Source organism: Rana temporaria, chromosome 3, assembly GCF_905171775.1.
Source record: "Rana temporaria chromosome 3, aRanTem1.1, whole genome shotgun sequence".
Taxonomy (NCBI): Eukaryota; Metazoa; Chordata; class Amphibia; order Anura; family Ranidae; genus Rana; species Rana temporaria.
In genome coordinates, this window is record NC_053491.1 from 110,273,310 (window position 1) to 110,292,430 (window position 19,121).

At 45.0% G+C, this 19,121-nt stretch overlaps 1 protein-coding gene across 4 annotated transcripts in view; it reads left to right on the plus strand.

The window, feature by feature from the left end:
• Positions 1-1,465: 1,465 nt before the first annotated feature.
• The window catches only part of TNPO3 (transportin 3), a 59,162-nt gene continuing 41,506 nt past the window's right edge, over positions 1,466-19,121 (plus strand). For 3 of the 4 annotated variants that reach the window (XM_040343220.1, XM_040343222.1, XM_040343223.1), the window contains exon 1: positions 1,466-1,899. In XM_040343220.1, the coding sequence (XP_040199154.1) occupies positions 1,771-1,899 (129 nt within the window). In that variant the 5' untranslated portion in view covers positions 1,466-1,770. The remainder of the gene's footprint in view (positions 1,900-19,121) is intronic. The other variant, XM_040343221.1, reaches the window with a different exon arrangement.

Genomic DNA, 19,121 nt, shown 5'->3' on the forward strand with positions numbered 1-19,121 from the left:
CTTAATATTAGGACTTTCACACGGGGGCCGCGGCCACGTTAGTGCTAAAGCCGCTCATTTTACTGCTGTTTAGCAGCACTTTTTGGCCACTAGTGGGGTGCATTCATTCTAATGGGCAGTATAGGAGCACTGTATACAGCGCTCCCAGCACGGCCCAAAGAGGCTGCTTTTTTTTCCCGTCCCTGCAAGCGCACCACCCCAGTGTGAACAATCACACTGGAATGAATGAGATGCAGATTTCCAACGCTTAGCAGAGGCTATTTCCAGCGCTAACAAGCCTTAAAACCACCCCAGTGTAAAAGGGGTCTTACTGGTCCATGAATCCAGCGGTGTCTTCACCCGAGACAATTTTTCAATCGGATGCTGCCGCTGCCATCTAGACTAGGAGAAACCGGCAGTGAAGTCTTGCAGCTTTACAGCCGGCTCCCTACTGAGCATGCGTGAGGCGCACTATGCTTTGTGAATGGCTTGGCGGCAGGGGAAGGAAGAGGGGGGGTGGAACTTTCGGACAATCTTGCTGCTGCGGGATCAGCCAGAAGTGGGAGAGGGTACCTGCGAAACCGGGTACCCACTTCCCCTGGAAAGGTGCCAAATGTGGCAGTGGAGGGGGGAGGAGGCAAACAAGCGGAGCTTCCCGTTTTGGTTGGAGCTGTTTTATTTCCTGCTGTTGCATGTGTACACTTTTCGCTGTTGTCTCAGCAGCTAAAGGGGGTAGGGATTGGGAGTGGTAAAGCTGCAACTCAACCGCAGTGTTTTACCACCTCCAACTTTACATGTAATCGATCCCTAAGAGTGCCGCTGACGATTACAACGGCCGGACTTTTGTCCGACCAAAACTCACATCGAAATTCCATCGGAGTAAAAGAAAACATGTTCTTTATCTAAACTCCGACGGAATTTCCGATGGAAATAATCCAATGAGGAATACACACGGTCCACATGTCTGATGGAAAAAGTCTGTCTAACTTTTTCCATCGGAAATTCCGATCGTGTTTACGGGGCATAAGGGCTCATTCACAAGTACAGCAGGCACGGCTGCTGCTCTGAAAAGATGGCGACATGTTGCCTCCTCACCACCTGATTTAAACCCACGATTGGCATGCAATACACCCGATTGTGACACGGTAGTACTGCAATTAGAGGTTTAAATCAGGTGTGAGGAGGTGACATTGTGCCCGGTGATCTTTGACTGCTGCCATGTTAGATCTCCACCTCCTACCTCGGCTCTATGGCATTGGAAAGTGGCAGGAATGTTAATGGCAGACATAGAAAATGTCTGCAGACTTCCACGTGCATGAAGCCCATGAGTGTATGCCATGCAACGCTCCTGCTTAAGTCAGTGACACTGGGGTTAGGTGTAGAACATTGACACTACAGGGTGCAGCAGTGTGCACCTTCCTCTGTGTATGACACACACCCTGTGACTAGAGGAACCTCCCTGCCGCCCTCTCGTCACTCAGGGACCGGCAAGAAGCGCCGGATGACGTACTTCCTGCCCGGGAAGCAACCTCTTTCCTGGGCTGCCCCTGGAGAGGCGGGGAGGTTTGGTGTGACGGGAAAGGAGGCACACAGGAGCTGGACACTGAGCCTTCCGGTATCCCCCCCTCCCTACACAACCCGGGGGGAGAGAGAGTGAGAGAGGATCCGGAACGCTGTACTGCAGAGCTGTGCTTCCCGCCCGGACCGAGTTTGCGGGTGCACAATCCCATTGCGGCCGAGGAGGAGGATGAAGCCTGGGGAGAGGCGGCTGTAAGAAACACGGAGAGCAAAATGCAGAGAGCCATGGAGGGGAAGCCCGGCCTGCAGACCGTCTACCAGGCCGTGCAGGCCCTCTACCATGACCCGGATCCCAGCGGGAAGGAGAGAGCCTCGCTGTGGCTGGGAGAGCTGCAGAGATCGGTGAGGGGCCTGTACACACATGTGGGGAGGGGGAGGGCGATCTCCCACCTGAGGGGCCATGCTGGGCCTCCCAGACACGAGGGCTCCCCCTGGTGGCGGGGGGAATCAGGATGTGTTACAATAGATGTGCGATCTTGTGCGTGTCTGTAGGGCTGGGCATGGACGGCTCATACAGGGAGGGTGGCTGGATCTAATCTTACCTACAAGGTCTGGACTGCTCCCTCAATGTGTGATCATCATGTCACATGCAATCCTACCCTAGATCCATGTGGCTGCTCAGTCATACCACTACAATGGGGTGGGGGATAGACAAAACTTTCATTTTTAGTGTTGGATGGGGTAGGGAAGGGTTACACCTTTAAAAGTTTTTTTTTTCTATTTTTTTTTTTTTTCCTGGCAACTCAGCAGGAAGTGAGAGGAAATCCCTGGAGTGGTGACTCCAATGAAGGATTTCCCACCAGTCACTGTATTAGAGTGCCATGCCTGGGGTGCGGTGGGATCACAGCAGCACCTATTGCAACACATCACACTCTTCACTTTTTTTTTAAAAACAAACTTTATTGGAATGTCACATTCTATGGACATTTTATTAGGTTCTATTTGCCACCGCATGGTGATGGATTGCCTTGTGCTGGCGGAAAAAAGTAGGAGAAAAGGCCTTTTGCCTTGTCTAAGGCTGGATTCACACCTATGCATTTTTAGTATTGCGTTTTGCAGATTTGCACTACAGTCCATTTAACATGGTTACCTATGGAGCACGTTCTGTAGCGCAAAAAGCAATAAAAATGCGTAAGGGTGAATCCAGCCTTATGGTGGGAATTTGCTAGAAGAGCTTCCCATCACAGTCCTACCGCACCTGGAGTGAATGTACCCTAAGGGCTGATTCTCGCTGGGTGTGTTGGGGCTACACTGGCGGCCATTTACAGTACAGTCCCAACCCATAGACAAAGCACAATGACCTAAGGCAGTGTTTCTCAATTCCAGTCCTCAGGCCCCCCCAACAGGTCAGGTTTTCAGGATTTCCATTATTTTGCACAGGTGATTTGATCAGTTTCACTGCCTTGGTAATCACCACAGCCTTTTCATCTGAGGGAAATCCTGAAAACCTGACCTGTTGGGGGGGCCTGAGGACTGGAATTGAGAAACACTGACCTAAGGGAAGTTACTAAGACTGGAGCAGTTGTGTATGATAGCCAATCAGCATCTAGCTTTAATTTTCAAAGCTTAAAGCGGAGTTCCGGCCACAATTTCACTTTTTAAATATAAATACCCCTGTAATACACAAGCTTAATGTATTCTAGTAAAGTTAGTCTGTAAACTAAGGTCCGTTTTGTTAGGTTGTTACAGCATTTAGACTTTTTATAAAATAGAAATTGACTGGGGCCATCTTAAGTGTGGGCATCATGAAGCCAGACTGTATGACTTCCTGGATTTCAGCCTTGCAGATCTCGCACATGCTCAGTGCTGCACAAGCAGTGTAATAGGTTTCAGATCAGGTTTCAGCACCTGTACTGTCCAAGCCACATGATTCTTTGAGACTGGGGAGTGCACAGACTCCTGGAAAGTTACACCCACTACATTCCCAGGAGTCTGTGCGGTGTAGGTTAGGAAGCTTAAGCACCTAGGTGCAGGAAGTGGGAAGATTAACTATTCTGCCTAGCAACAACACTTTGAAGGCATCTAAAAAATATATTTTTTTTTTCTTAAAGGACTAATGACATTTTTTTTAAAACTACTGATGTAATGTTATATTTATGGGTGGAACTCCACTTTAAAGTAGTTAAAAGCAAATGCTAGGATATAGTAAAGGAGGGCTATAACCCTTGTCAGGTCTTTTGTTTTTATTATTTTTGTGTGTCCTATTGGGGAGATTTCTCTTTACTTCCTGGTAGTGAGGGGAAACAGGAAGTGAGAGGAAATCCCTCTTAAGCAGTGTTTCTCAAACCGTGTGCCACAGGAGAATTGCAGGTGTGCCGTGTGATCATTCATGTTGTTCACCAAGCCCAACGGAAGCTGTGCCAGCGCCACACTGCGAGGCTTCGCCAGCATAGTGCAGAAAGACTGTCTGTCAGTCCCTGAGCAAATGCGCAGGCCTCACACAGACACGGTCATCTGTGCTGCTTGGCCTGTGCGCGAATTGGATTGGTTGATGTTCGCCGCCACCAGACCCCACCAATCCGGATCTCAAATGAGATTTGGCTGCGGCCTGGCTGCCAGCAGTGTGCCAGGACAGGCACTTCCAGTCAATGAGCTGCTGAGCACGGTGCGCCTCAACGTGACATCATTCCCTCCTCCAGTCCCACCCAAAACAGAGGAGCCCACAGTCCCTCTCTGTCCCACACAAAGTGAAGCCGAGAAGGTATAATGAGAGAAGAGATGTGGACGGACCTGTGTGTGATTATATTAGCAGTAAATATAAGCAGCAGTCTTTTGTGATCCCCAATATTATATCAGCAGGAAAATCTAATGTATACAAAAGAAGCAGTCTTGTGTGATCTCCAATATCACTGATATATAATATTGGGGATCACACAAGACTGATGCTTTTGTATATTATATGTTCCTGCTACAAAAATTGCTAAATCTTTTCAGGTGTGCCGCAAAATATTTTAGATTTTTTTTTTGTGCGCCACAAGACAACAAAGTTTGTGAAACGCTGCTCTAAAGCGTGAAAACCACTTGACACCAGAGATTGCAAAATCCCCCCTTTGGGCCTGCTCTGGCGACAATCCAAAATTTGTGACTCATAATCTGATAACCGTAAACAGGAGAAATAGAGAGGGTGAATCTCCCCAACGGGGGCACAGACAGCAGTAAAAACTAACTGTTCTAATCCCTCTCCACTCTAGTCAAAAAAAAAAAAAAAGTTGGCCTTATGTTAAAGCTTTTTTGTAGGTAATTTTTATTTTTTAAATGGGGGAAGAAAACAAAGCATGCTATATTTACCTGCTCTGTGTGGTGGTTTTACACATGGCGGCACTGAACCTTCTCCTCAGGTCCCATGCTGATGCTCTTGGCTCCTCCTTCTCAGTGGGCCACCAGAGGAAGCGGCTTCCTATAGTGGCACACCTGTGGGCTCAACACTGAGCCAGGCTGTGTGTGTGTCTATTGACGTACACAGTGTACCTCAGCCCTGTTCTTTGCCCTCAAGAAATTCATTAAGGAAGAAGAATAGCCCAAACAATTTGGGCTATTGTTTGTAGTGCAGTTCATTCTGCTCTCCTGTGACCCGTCTTTAGTTGGCTGATGTCACTCAGCTGTTTCAGATTTGAGAAAGATCCCAACTTTTTTTGTCTGGATCCAACCAGAAGCCTGGACCAGCATCTGGCTCAGCCTCTCAGTGAGCCGCTGAGTGCCCGAGCCAGGCACTCCCACCTTCTCCACATACCGGCGCTCTAGTGAGTGCTGGAGGGGCAGAGTACGCAGTGGTGACTTGCAGTCACTGCTCTCTACTCATTGAAGGCTGAGAACGGAGCGATCTGCTGTCTTTGATCACTTGGTTCTCAGTCTTGGAGGCAGCGGGGGACAGATGTGGCAGCAGCAGATTGTTGTTGCATCCACCTAGGTGAGTATAAATAGTTTTTTTTTTTTTCCTTTCTTACAAGCCAACACTTCACTTTAAGGCCCCTTTCACACAGGCGGACTCCAGCAGCGGGATCCGCTTGCTGAGTGGGGAATCTTTCTGATCCCAGTTGAACAGGCAGTTGACAGGTCTGTGTCTGTTCCGCTTATGCAAAGCAGACACAGCCTGCATGTGCTCCGAATGCTCTGCTGAAGGTCCGTCAGACGCTGCCAGACCTTTCCGAGAAGAAGACTCCTGCGAGCGTGCACGGGAGTGACGTCATCACGACTCTGACCTCTCGCAGCGCCACAAACCCGGAAAACACGCCAAGGGCAAAATGTCGGCTCCCTCGTGTGGACTGGGATTAGATACCGACATCTCGTTCTAAGGTAAGTATTTCATAATGACCTAGTATGCACCGCATGTTGGCTCATTATGCCTTTGCCTTGCAGTTTTTCTTTTTCTTCGAGTATACAACCGCTTTAACTGAACAAGTTGAAGATAGATGCTGATTTGTTGCTATGCACATCTGCTCCATATTCTGTTGGCTCCTGTTTTAGATAATTTCCCTCTTGTTTCCTATGCTGTCAGTTTATACCAGTGGTTCTCAATTCCAGTCCACAAGTACCCCCAACGTGCCATGTTTGTTTTGGGAAATTTCCTTAGATATAATAGCTCTTATCAATACCATGTCATTAATTTTGATTTAAAGCAGATGTGCAATGTAAAGGAAAAACTGAAAACATGGCTCGTTGGGGGTACCTGAGGACCACTGGTGGTGTATACCATAGCATTGCTGTGGTGTGTGCTCAAAACTGTACTGCACTTTTTAAGCGCAGCGGATTGCGACCCAAACCACCACATCACATCACCACTACAATGAAAAAAAAACTGTATTGAAATCTCACTTTTTTATCATATCAGCAAAGTTCTGTTGGAACGCAGTGCAATGCAGCTGGGTGTCTCGCAGCACCCATGCTTTCAGTTTGATTTTGTGGTGTAAAGGAACCCTAAAACTTTGGATTTCCCATCATGTTCTGTCTCTGATTAAGTGGTCAGAAGGACAAATAGGGAATGTGAGTCTCTCCAGCCGAGACACGGATCACAATAAGAACTCGACAGAGATCCTCGCCCTTCCCTACTCCGAACACAACATTTTGTCTATGTGTACATTTTATACTGTAAGGGTGTGATCACACCATGTCTGTTTAGCTGCATTTTTCTGCACACCGCTGCATGGGTACAGTGTGAACAGGACCCATAGAAAACAACATGTCTCTCCCGAGATATGTCCGCTGGCGTGCAGACATGGTGTGAACACACCCTCAGGGGAAGTGTCTGGGATCACCTGCACAGACTTTACAAACACTTGCTACATTCCAAAACTTGTTCACCAATTAGCACATCAAATTCTCTACCAGATTTCAGATGGAGATTCTCCGATCATCACTGGTATATAGTGTGCATGAGTATGAGAGAGCCTTTACGGATAGAAATCTAGGAATGCCATTGCTGCAGAATCCAGAGCTGTTGTGTCTGTGCTTGCTTTAAGCCTAGGTTCACACTGCTGCGATTTCGGCCGCAATTTAATGTAAATCGCGGTCCAAAATCGCAAAAAGTAGTACAGGAACTACTTTTTGAAATCGCAGATGCGGCGTCGCACTGATTAGGACAGTGCCATTGCCGACAATTGCCGCCGATTTGAGATGCGATTTGACATGTCAAATCGCATCTCAAATCGTTCCAAATCGTACCCAGTGTGAACCAGGGCTGAAGGGGTTGTAAACCCTATGCATTAAGGTGAAAGTACACCTTTCAGTAACTGCCCCAGCCCCCCCTGTTTTATTTCCCTCCACAAGGTCCCAGCTGTTGATTGGATAGATTGATAGCAGCGGGAGCCAATGGCTGCTGTGAAGGTCCTTGTTCAGGCATTTCCTGTTATAGGCTGACAACACTGTGTTCATGTCTTTCAATTATGCTCCTGTGTTGTCACCCTGTTGCATAGACTTGTGATGGAAACCACAAGTGTCTGTTTTACCATACATTGTACTGTTGTCACCATCAGGAAACCAGGCCGGGGAAGTGGCTGCAGGAGATCAGCAACACTGAGATGTAAATGGGGGGGGGGGGGGGGAGGGGAGTGAAAACAAGCATTGGGAAAAAAAGCATTGGAAAAACAAATCGGTAGATTAACCACCTCAATACCAGGACGCTTTCACCCCCTTCCAGTCCAGGCCAATTCAGGTTTCAGCACTGTTAGTTTGAATGACAATTACTCAGTCATGCAACACTACCCAAATTCAGTTATATATTTGTTTTATGACCGCTTTCATCACTGCTGGGGTTTTTAATTTTTTTGCTAAATAAATGAAAAAAGACTGAAAATTTTGAACAAAAAAATAATTTTTGCAAATGCTTCATAAATTTAGGCCAAAATGTTTTCTGCTACATTTCTTTGGTGAAAACCCAAATTAGTGTTTATTTAGTCTGTTGGGAAGTTCTAGAGTCCATATACTATGGTATAAATCAAAAAATGGGTCAATTCTCATGCTTCTGACTGCCTAATTACTTGAGGTCCTTAAAATGCCAGAACAGTAGAGGTTCTAAAGGCAGAACGTTTATTTTTATTTTTTTTATCTTAAAGCATTCTATGCATTAAGATTAAATACCTTCTGTGTGCAGAAGCACCCTTAATACTTACCTGAGCCCCTTCTCGATCCAGCGATGTTGCACAAGAGACTTGTCTGTCCGGGACTCTTCCTCCTGATTGGCTGAGACACACAGCGGGCGCCATTGGAGGAGTGTTGAGGCCAACAAAAAGCACAGTACCAGCGTGTTCAGGAGAGGAGCTGATTGCGTATAACGCATGTAAGAACACTTAAGTGCTGTGTGCGTTTAGCGTGAGTATGCCTTCATTCCAATGCCCAGAATATTTTGGCCAATGGAATCAATGAACAATCCTATAATACAATTTTAATCCGCATTTCAGTGTGATTGTGTAGTGCTCCTTTGATGCAACTTTGAAGCAATTTGTATGTTCTATGGGGCCAAAATCGCAAAAAGAACACCACCAAAAAAAGTATGAGAACCTTTTTCAAAATCGCTCTGTGCCGAGTCAGACATCGTTGAAAATGTGATTTCCCTTGTCATGCAATTCTTTGTTACACTGAAATCGCACTAGTGTGGGTTATTTGCACTCCTTAGCCAGAACACACCATATGCCCTTTTTGTGATGTTTTGTGACGCTATCACTTGTTAACGGACAGCAACAAAAATAATCTGACTGGTATACAGTGCAGGCACCTCCATACCTTCATGAGCTTTCATGCTCTGCTTGCAACCACATGCCAGACTATTCAAGCTGGAAATAAATGTAGGGCCTACGAAAACCTGCTGTATCCTCTGTGAAGAAGCGGCTCTGCCTTTCTCATGACTGTTGCTGTAATCTGATGTGCTGGCCTAAAGTATTTGTACAGCAAGCAAATGATCCTTCAAGGGCTTTAGTTTCGCGCAGAGAAAATATAACTGCTATGGAAACCTGAACAATCCGTATCTATTACTTTCTAAATATACCATTACAAGCATATTGTTATATATTTTTGACATGTGCTGGAAAAATACTTGTCGATCTTGTCAGGTAACTTCCTGTGTTTTCTGCCTGTGCTGCACACTCATCAGAAGAAAAGGGAATGCGTTCTGTTCTAGGGTTACAAAGCAGCTGCTCCATTGCTACGTGCAGTGGGCATTGCCACTCTACGACAAGAAGTGTTTTATGGTAAGATGAGCAGGTGAAAATAAAAGAAAAAAACTAAAACGAATGCATTATCAATATTAAAGGGCCAATAAGGCTGGATTCATACCGATGCATTTTGCAGATTTGCACTACGGAACGTGTTCCATAGAAAACCACGTTGGATGGACTGTAGGTGCAAATCCATCCTAAGTTGCAATATTGTTTGTTTTGGGGTTTAGATGCACTTTAATATAACTTTTACTTTAAGGCCTCATGTACACTGCTGCTGGTAAACGGACGTTTAGGAGCAGTTGGGCGTTTTTTTCTTATCAGTACATGTACACAGGGTCGTTTATAGTTGTTTCTAGGCAGTTGAGTTTAGAATACTTTTTTGGAAAGCAAAAAAAAGCGATCAGAGGCATTTGAAAAGTCAGCTTGTAAACACCGTAACTCACGTTTAGCCACGTTTCATTTACAGGCATTTTTAATGGAGATACGTTTTTGACTATTTGGTGGGTAGGGGGACACAGCATGTAAGCGCGGCAAAATGGAAGTTTTTACACGTCAGTTACTATCTGTTAAGATAAATTGTTGGGAGCTGTGGTGGCTCAACGCGATTGGCACTGCGCTGACAAGCCATTCACCTCTGCAGCTAGGGGTTCGGATCCCGGTCTCGGCTACATGTGAATTGAGTTTGGTGGTCTCAGCCCGGCTCCCGGTGGGTGTGCTATGCGAGGTAAGCCTGCGCTTAGTACGCCCACCCCCCTCCCACAAAAACCACCACACTAACACGCACTCGAAATTGGGTCAACATGCACGCACTTTGACCACGCGGTCTCTAAAAAGAGAGGCGAAGGACTAACGGGGCTGGTTGAGCGGGCTAGATCCTCTCACTCCCTTATAGGGAGTCCCTCTGCCCCGTTGGGCTTCAAAGCGGAGCAGGTAGGGCGGGCTGTGTGGGAGGACCCCCTCACACACCTGCCATTGCCACCCGGGGCATGGAGAAAGGTGGCAGATTGCCTCTGGGGGAGGCCTGCCTACTCCCAACTCCTGCAGTCCGGCTCCTCTCTCCAGTACACGCACAAAATACACTAAAAAAAAAAAAAAAAAGATAAATTGTTCAGGAGAGGTTTCAAAACATCCGGTGTACGTTAAGCCTAAAGAGTTATAAAGTCAAAGGCCCGGATTCACATACATTGGCGCATATTTAGGCCGGCGTAGCGTATCTAATATACGCTACGCCGACGCAGCGCACAGAGGCAAGCACTGGATTAACAAAGCACTTGCTCCCACTCGCTCTTAAAGATACGCTGGGTTTCCTCGGCGCAAGCCGGCGTAGGTGGAAGTGGGCGTGAGCCATGCAAATGATGGGCCAAGCGTCATAGAACTGGCCGCATCCCAGTGCGCATGCTCAGAATCGCGTCTAAAGAACTGCCTAAGATACGTCGAATCGCTGCCTACGACGTGAACGTAACCTACGCCTAGCCATATTCACGTATGACGTAAAATAGTAAAATACAATTTCCCTGTTCCCTGGTCCATACCTTTGCATGAGTTGCGCCTCCTATATGGGCAATTTTACGAAAACTGCATATATTATGCGCCGGCCGCAACTACGTTCGTGAATCGGCGTATCTCCCTCATTTGCATATGTGCATAGAAAATCAATGGGAGCGGAAAATGCGCCCAGCGTAAATATGCGCCCACGATACGACGGCATAGGCAAGTTACGTCGGTCATAGGAAGCCTATTTTTAGGCGTACCTCAGATTGTGGGCACGGCGCACAGATACGACGGCGCATAGTTAGACTCGAGATACGTCGGCGTAAGTGCTTTGTGAATCCGGGCCAAAGTGTTGTTTTTTTTTATTTTTTTAGTTTATCTTAATCTCTCTCTATCCAGCGATGTCCATAAATGTCTCGGCTGTCTGGGATTCTCCCTCCTGATTGGCTGAGACACAGCAGTGGCACCATTGGCTCCTGCTGCTGTCAATCAGTCGACTGGCCAATCGGGGGAGAGAGAGAGGGCAGTGTCGGGTCATTGGTTCTGTGTCTGAATGGACACGGAGCTGTGACTCAACTCGGGTGCCCCCAAAGCAAGCTGCTTGCTGTGGGGGTATTGAACAGGAGGGAGGGGCCAGGAGCACAGAAGAGGGACTTCAGAAGAGGAGGATCTGGGCTGCTCTAAAAATCCACTGCAACAGAGCAAGTAAGTATAACATGTTTGTTATTTTTTTTCCTATAAAAATAACAGACTTTACAATCACTTTAATAAAATGTCAACTACTAGCTATTAAAGTGGTAGTAAACCGCATAGAAAAAAAATAGGTACCAGGCAGTTTGTCATAATGTGCTTGTATGCATGACAGACTTGCCTACAAACGAAGCCCCCCCAGGGGCGCGCCCTCACCGCTGAAGGCACTTTTATCTTCACTCTGCTTTCCTTCCTGGGTTTGCAGGATGACGTAACTGCCACGCATGTGCGTAGGAGTCACTGTTTACGGCATTGGCTCTGAAGGAACGGCATAGGTATGCCGTTCCTTCATAATGCATGTTCGAGTGATGTCACTGGCTGCATCTAATGTAAATATCTCCTAAACGATGCAGCTGTTATGAATGTAACCCATTTTCTTACAGTTCAGAACATTGCTGTTACAGTGATTATCACAAGGTACTTTTCTGAGTTCATTTATAATTTATGATTAATTTCTTTTTGGGGTAAGAGATCCATTCCAATGTCAAATATTAAGGACCTTGTTGTACAGCAAACCAGCCTAACAAAGTGCTGCCACTGTTGGTAATCTGGTGTTCTGGGAACACCAATTCTTGAGCCTACAGATACGCATGCCAGGTTTTCTCACTTGCACCCATTGTAAAGGTATTTTTGCTGTCTCTCAGCTAGGGGAGATTACATGGCGGTACTGTATCATGCAATAAACTTCTGTAGTTATACCCAGAAGCATATAGGTGAAGCTTTCATAATCTTTCTGCAGTGGTTTACATAAAACTGATTAAAATGAATAGACCTGCTGACTGCAGTACAAGGTTCATGTTCCCTGGATAACGTCAGAACTCTGATTTCACTTGTTTCCTGCTGTCGCGCTATATATATATATATATATATATATATATATATATATATATATATATATATATATATATATATATATATATATATATATATATATATATATATATATATATTAGGGTTGTCCCGATACCACTTTTTTAGGACCGAGTGCAAGTACCGATACTTTTTTTCATGTAGTCGCCGATACCGAATACCGATACTTTTTTTAAATGTCATGTGACAGTTTTCAAACCACAATACAGACTAAGGATATTTTCTTTAGAATTATGAAGAACTCTAACTCAAGACATTATAAAAGAATAAAAATGAGTAAAAATGAATAAAAATGTTTTATTTGCTTGTCACGCAGTAGTAAAAAACTCAGAATTTTCATAGAACATGTTGATAAATACAAAAAAAGTATTCTATTTAGGTATCGGGAGCATTTGCGCGAGTACGAGTACTCCCGCAAATACTCGGTATCGGTCCCGATACCGATACTAGTATCGGTATCTGGACAACCCTAATATATATATATATATATATATATATATATATATATATATATATATATATATATATATATATATATATATATATATATATATATATATATATATATATTTAGTGATGTTCAAAATAAGGCTGTGGTGACACCTGGGAACAATCCTCACCTCTCAGGCTGATGTTTCTGCAATAGCTCGGTGTGCTGTCCTCTGACGGTCTGAGATGTTTAGTAACATAATGGGGTTAAAAAACAAAGAGCAAATAATCGCTACTGTAAGGGGTTCACTTTTTTTTACTGTGGGACAGTGAAAGTAATATTTACAGTAGCGATTTGCTTTTTTGTACTATAAAAGGCTAATTTTAGTTTTTTAACCCAATTATGTTACTGGTCGATTAATCGATTATGAAATTAATTGATTTTAATTTTCATAATCGATTAGTTGCCGATTAATCGATTAGTTGTTTCGGCCCTAGAAGTAATCAGAACAGAAGTGGAATATTCAGCAAGAAGTTCTCTTGGCTTTTTATATGTCTAAACCCAGGTATCTCTGCTTTTTGCGTATTCTGTCCTGGCACTATTTGGGCTTGTGGTCCGAGTGTTTCTTAACATATTTTTAACAATGTTTAATGTAAAGTAAAGCAAAGCCTGCCTGATGGCTGTTTGGCCTACAGGGGCTACCAGGCATGTTAAAGCAGAACTTCACCCAAAAGGGGAATTTCCGCTAATATACATAGTGCCCCCCCCCCCCTCTTTTGCCACATTTTGCAATTTTTGGGGCAAGCGGGTTCCTGATTTTTGGCAGGTATCTTCTCCCTGTTCTGGTCAGATTGCCATGTGATCCAAGCAGAAGTTCGGCCCCCTCTCCTTTCCCTGCAGCCTACATCCCAGGAGGCTGCGGGGACCTGTCACAAAGCGCAGTGTGATGGGAAACTGAGAAAAGCCGCAAAGCTTCACCGTCAGTTTCCCTTAATCCAGGGGTCCCCAATTCCCAGGCTGCAGACTGGTCTGTGGCCTCTTTGTAACCGGGCCACGGCGATGCACTGCAATAGGTGAGCGGCTGGTAAACAAAGTGGCTTGATGTTTATTTACAGCCACCTGCTATCACAGAGGAGGGGGTGCCAGGGGTAGTGTCTGTACAATACATGGCTGAGCGCCACACATCCCCACCACCTCTTGTACTAGCCGCCCCAGTGCCTGGCATAAATCTTAACCCCCACCCCAGTGTCTCACCCAGCAGCCTCCGTCCCTGGTGATTGTGGTACATCGGCTGAAGAGGATAGAGGTGGTCTGAAATTAGAGAGGAATTAGGAATCTCATGGCCATGTGTCTTTCAGGACAGGGTATCAGCAAGACCGTGACATTGCCCACTACTCGTATATTGTGTGCACAGATCAGCTCCAATGTTGGCTAACGCTGGTGTGGGACAGGAGTGCCTGCTTTTTAAATAAAGTGAAATGAATGCTGGAATCATCCTGATGCTGACACCGGTCTGTGGAACAGTTGTCTTCAACAAAACCGGTCCCTGGTGCCAAAAAGGTTTGGGCCGCTGCCTTCATCAAGATGCTGACACCTGGACCAATTGAAGCCAATTGAAGAATCTGCTTGGGTGAGGACAATGCTGGATCCTTGGACAGGTAACTATACTTATATTAAAAGTCAGCAGCTACAGAATTTCTAGCTGCTGACTTTTAATTTTACTTGGAGGGAGACTGGAGCATCTTTTTAAGACCACCATTGATGAAGGTCTTAAGAACAAGGGAACCTACCCCTGGAAGCCTGTTGTCCCTCTCCATGCCCCGTGGGGGTTTCTGATCCAATGATGCACCCCTTTTTAAAGTCTGTCGCAGCCCTCCTCTCGGTTCTGAAACACATTTGTGCAGTCTGCCATGACACCTTCTTACATTTGTAGCCTGTGCCCTGTTTGGGACTGAGACGCACTTTGGTGTTATCCCTGCCTAGTGAAACGGGGACCCAGCACTTCTTTTTAGTGAGCAAACTTCCCCTCAGCTTACTCAGACTATCCACAAGCAAGATAGCTCCCTACAAGGTCCTGAATGTCACCTTCTTGCAGCTGCCACAGCGTGGCCTAGTCATGAATGTCATTAACCCTTTCTGCTTCACTAATGGGCTAAAAGAGATATCTCTCACTAGCTTTCAGGATGGTGGATCAGAAACACGAGGGTAGCTTCTCTGTCAGCCATGCTAGCTTAGGATCCTCTAACAATGCTGGGATGGCAAGCAGTAGTTCCCTTAAAGGGTCCAACTAATACTGACCACATGGGGCTTGGGGGCCTTTAACTCTGTAAGGTGCGCTTCCTGCCTCCTCTGCTTTAATTGGAGAAGAATTCTTCTCCATTGTGCACTTTATGGGCAGTCAAAGTCCCAACTTTTGTGTACGTACTCTTTATTTTCTCTGTTTTTAGAAACATTAAGTAGTGTGTGTGTGTTTGTGTTTTTATGTATTATAATTCTAAATACCTTCTTTGCCCAGGACTGCTGTATCCTCCCTCTGCTCTCCTTCCCAATCTAAGGGGGTACAGTGGGAAGGGCTGAGATTCCCCTCCAACGTATGCAAGCTAGCAGAGGGAGGACATGTGATGACACAGCAGTGCTAGGCAAAAAAGGTGTTTAGCATTATTATGTTAGAAAAACACACGCTGTACTTGATATGTTCGTAAAACAGAGAATAAAAGTATATAATAGATGTGACTTTATGACCACTTTACTTAAGGGGAGGTGAAGCTGCAGCAGAATACTCGACGCAGGAAGGGAGGAGATTGGCTTCACGCAGGCGGACGGTTTTGCTACATTATTCATTCCAACCAAGCTGACTTTTGAAGTCACAGGAAACTTGGAGTTCTGGTTTAACTTGTAAGCCCAGGTTCACACTGGGTTACAGAATGAAGCCTGAACTGGCACGATTTCACTCCCGATTTCAGCCGCGAATACAGACACCTGTGCAGTTTCTGCACATATGTCAATCAGGGGCCGAAATTGCAAAAAGTAGTTAAGAAACTACAGTGGGGATCGAAAGTTTGGGTACCCCAGGTAAAAATTTGTATTAATGTGCATAACGAAGCCAAGGAAAGATGGAAAAATCTCCAAAAGGCATCAAATTACAGATTAGACATTCTTATAATCTGTCAAAAAGTTTGATTTTATTTCCATCATTTACACCTTTAAAATTACAGGAAACAAAAAAAATGACGTTTGCAAAAGTTTGGGCACCCTGCAGAATTTTTTAGCATGCACTGCCCCCTTTGCAAATCTGAGACCTGCCAGTGTCATGGATTGTTCTCAATCATCGTCTGGGAACACCAGGTGATGTCAATCTCAAAGGTTTTAAATGCCCAGACTCATCTGACCTTGCCCCAACAATCAGCACTATGGGTTCTTCTAAGCAGTTTAGAAAACTGAAACTGAAAATAGTTTACGCTCACAAAGGTGGAGAAGGCTATAAGAAGATGGCAAAGCATTTTCAGATGTCAATATCCTCTGTTCGGAATGTAATTAAGAAATGGCAGTCATCAGGAACAGTGGAAGTTAAAGCAAGATCTGGAAGACCAAGAAAAATATCAGACAGAACAGCTAGCAGGATTGTGAGAAAAGCAATTCAAAACCCACGTTTGACTGCACGATCCCTCCAGAAAGATCTGGCAGACGCTGGAGTTGTGGTACACTATTCCACTATAAAGAGATACTTGTACAAATATGGTCTTCATGGAAGAGTCATCAGAAGAAAACCTCTTCTACGTCCTCACCACAAAAATCAGCGTTTGAACTTTGCAAATGAACATATAGACAAGCCTGATGCATTTTGGAAACAAGTTCTGTGGACCGATGAGGTTAAAATGGAACTTTTTGGCCGGAATGAGCAAAGGTACGTTTGGAGAAGAAAGGGCACAGAATTTAATGAAAAGAACCTCTGTCCAACTGTTGATCATGGGGGTGGATAAATCATGCTCTGGGGTTGTATTGCAGCCAGTGGCACAGGGAACATTTCACGAGTAGAAGGAAAAATGGATTCCATAAAGTTTCAGCAAATTTTGGATGGTAACTTGATGCCATCTGTGAAAAAGCTGAAGTTGGAGAGGATGGCGTCTACAAATGGATAATGATCCTAAACACACCTCAAAATCCACCGAGGGATTACATCAAGAGGCGTAAACTGAAGGTTTTGCCATGGCCTTCACAATCTCCTGACCTCAACATAATTGAAAATCTATGGATAGACCTTAAAAGAGCAGTGCGTGACAGAAAGCCCAGAGATCTCAAAGAACTGGAAGACTTTTGTAAGGAAGAATGGGCAAAGATACCTCAAACAAGAATTGGCTTTGTTATGCACATTAATACAAATTTTTACCTGGGGTGCCCAAACTTTCGATCCCCACTGTACTTTTTGAAATCGGTGCAGCGCCTCAAATGCGGCATCACACCGATTGGGACGGTGCCATTCCCTGCAAATGCTGCCGATTTGACATGTCAAAACACACCAGTGTGAACCAGGGCTAAGAAGCGTTTTTTTTTTTGTGCTATAAAAGGATAAGGTTGTGTTGAGGCACACGCCATAATTTTTGACTAATGCCTTCCACCTTAATTAGGACAATTCCTTTTTTACATTTGCATCGTCATCCAGTCACAATTTTGCTAAGAAAAAACAAATGAATACTGCTTTTGGGGTACATCAGTCATCAGTTTGTTTGTCTCTTCACTCCAGTTGCGTTTACATCAGTTTGTTTATGTATGTGAACTGACTTGAATGAAAGCTGATGTAAATGGACGTGTGTCCCTTTTAACCACTTCATTAATAAACTGGCAGATTTTACCCTTAAGGCATAATTTTTTTTTTACACAAATAGAGCTTTCTTTTGGTGGTATTTGATCACCAGTGACATTAATACAGTGATACCGTCACTGTACTGACACTGACTGGGAAGGGGTTAACATCTAGGGTGATCAAGGGGTTGAATGTGTGTCTAACTGTGTAAAGTGTGCTGTGTTTACTAATCTATCTATTTTGTTTCTTATCCCTGCTTTGCAGAGATGAGAATCGGAGAGACCATTCCCTCTGTACAGAGCTCTGTGTTGTGATTGTATACAGCCAATCAGCAGGTCCCGGCCATGAATCATTGGCTGGGACTTACTGACATGCTCCTGCTGTGTACAATTATGGTGGGTGAGGGGGTGTGCATGTGCGCGCCCTAAACCTGGAGGCAGACAGGGACCTACGGGTATGCTGCTTTGCCTGTGCACAGTTGCAGGTGGTTCGCAAGTGGTTAAATCCGCCCACCCATAGACAAATATTCATACCTTTGCTAGGTTCTACTAGTTGGATGGTGAGGGCGCCTTTAATGCCAGTTTTGGCTGTAAGGCTCTCCAGGTGGTTCTGTGAGCTTTTTGAACCTCCTCTGTTGACCTGTTATTGTGGGCCTGTTGGCAGTTTCTTTGCTAGTCCATTCCACAGCTTTGATTGGTTGCCAGTGTCCTTTCTGCTGAATGACCTTGCATCTCTGAATATCCTCCCATGTCTCCTAAAGAAACTCCTAGTAAAAAATTATACTTCTTATGCCTCGTACACACAACCAGGTTTCCAGTCGGGAAAACTGCCATGACTGCTTTTAGTTCGGAAAACTGTCCGTGTGTATGCTCCATGGCAGTTTTCCCGACTGGAAAACCGGCGGGAATAATGAGAACATGTTCTCTTTTTTTTCCCTGCCGTGTTTTCCGGCGGTCTTTTTCCCGGCAGTTTTTCTATGGGAAGCACTGCGGTGGAGCATACACACGGCCGGGATTCCCGGCCAAAGCTCTCATGGCAGTTTTTCTGCCAGGAAACCGGCCGTGTGTAAGGAGAAAAGGCTGAACGAGCAGGTTCTCGGGTTTCCCAGCTGTAAAAAGTCTGCCGGGAAACCCATACGTGTGTACGCGGCATCACATCTTGCAATGTAGGTAAAACTAGAGAGCTGTAATGTTGGGAGAGGTTGTAATAAGCATAAGGCCTCGTGCACACTGGACGTTCTAAAAAACGTCAGTAGTGTTGGCTGTGGAATGAGTTTTTCAGCGTTTTTGCAGTAGCGTATTTAAGTTTATTTTATTTATTTTTTAAAACTTTACTCCCATAAAAGCCTATGGCTCAAAAACAATGATAAACGCAGAATAGCCAAATTTTTGGGATGTTTATAAGCTTTTAGAGTTTTTTTACAGCTGGAAAACTCCTCTTAAAACCCAATAGTTCTCAGGTTTTTTTGAAGACAAAAAATGCGCCTGCCAAAAAATGCTGATAAAAGCCTACGTGTGCATGGACACCTAGAATAACGTTCTTCGGAGACTACTGGTTGTAGAAAAAACACCTG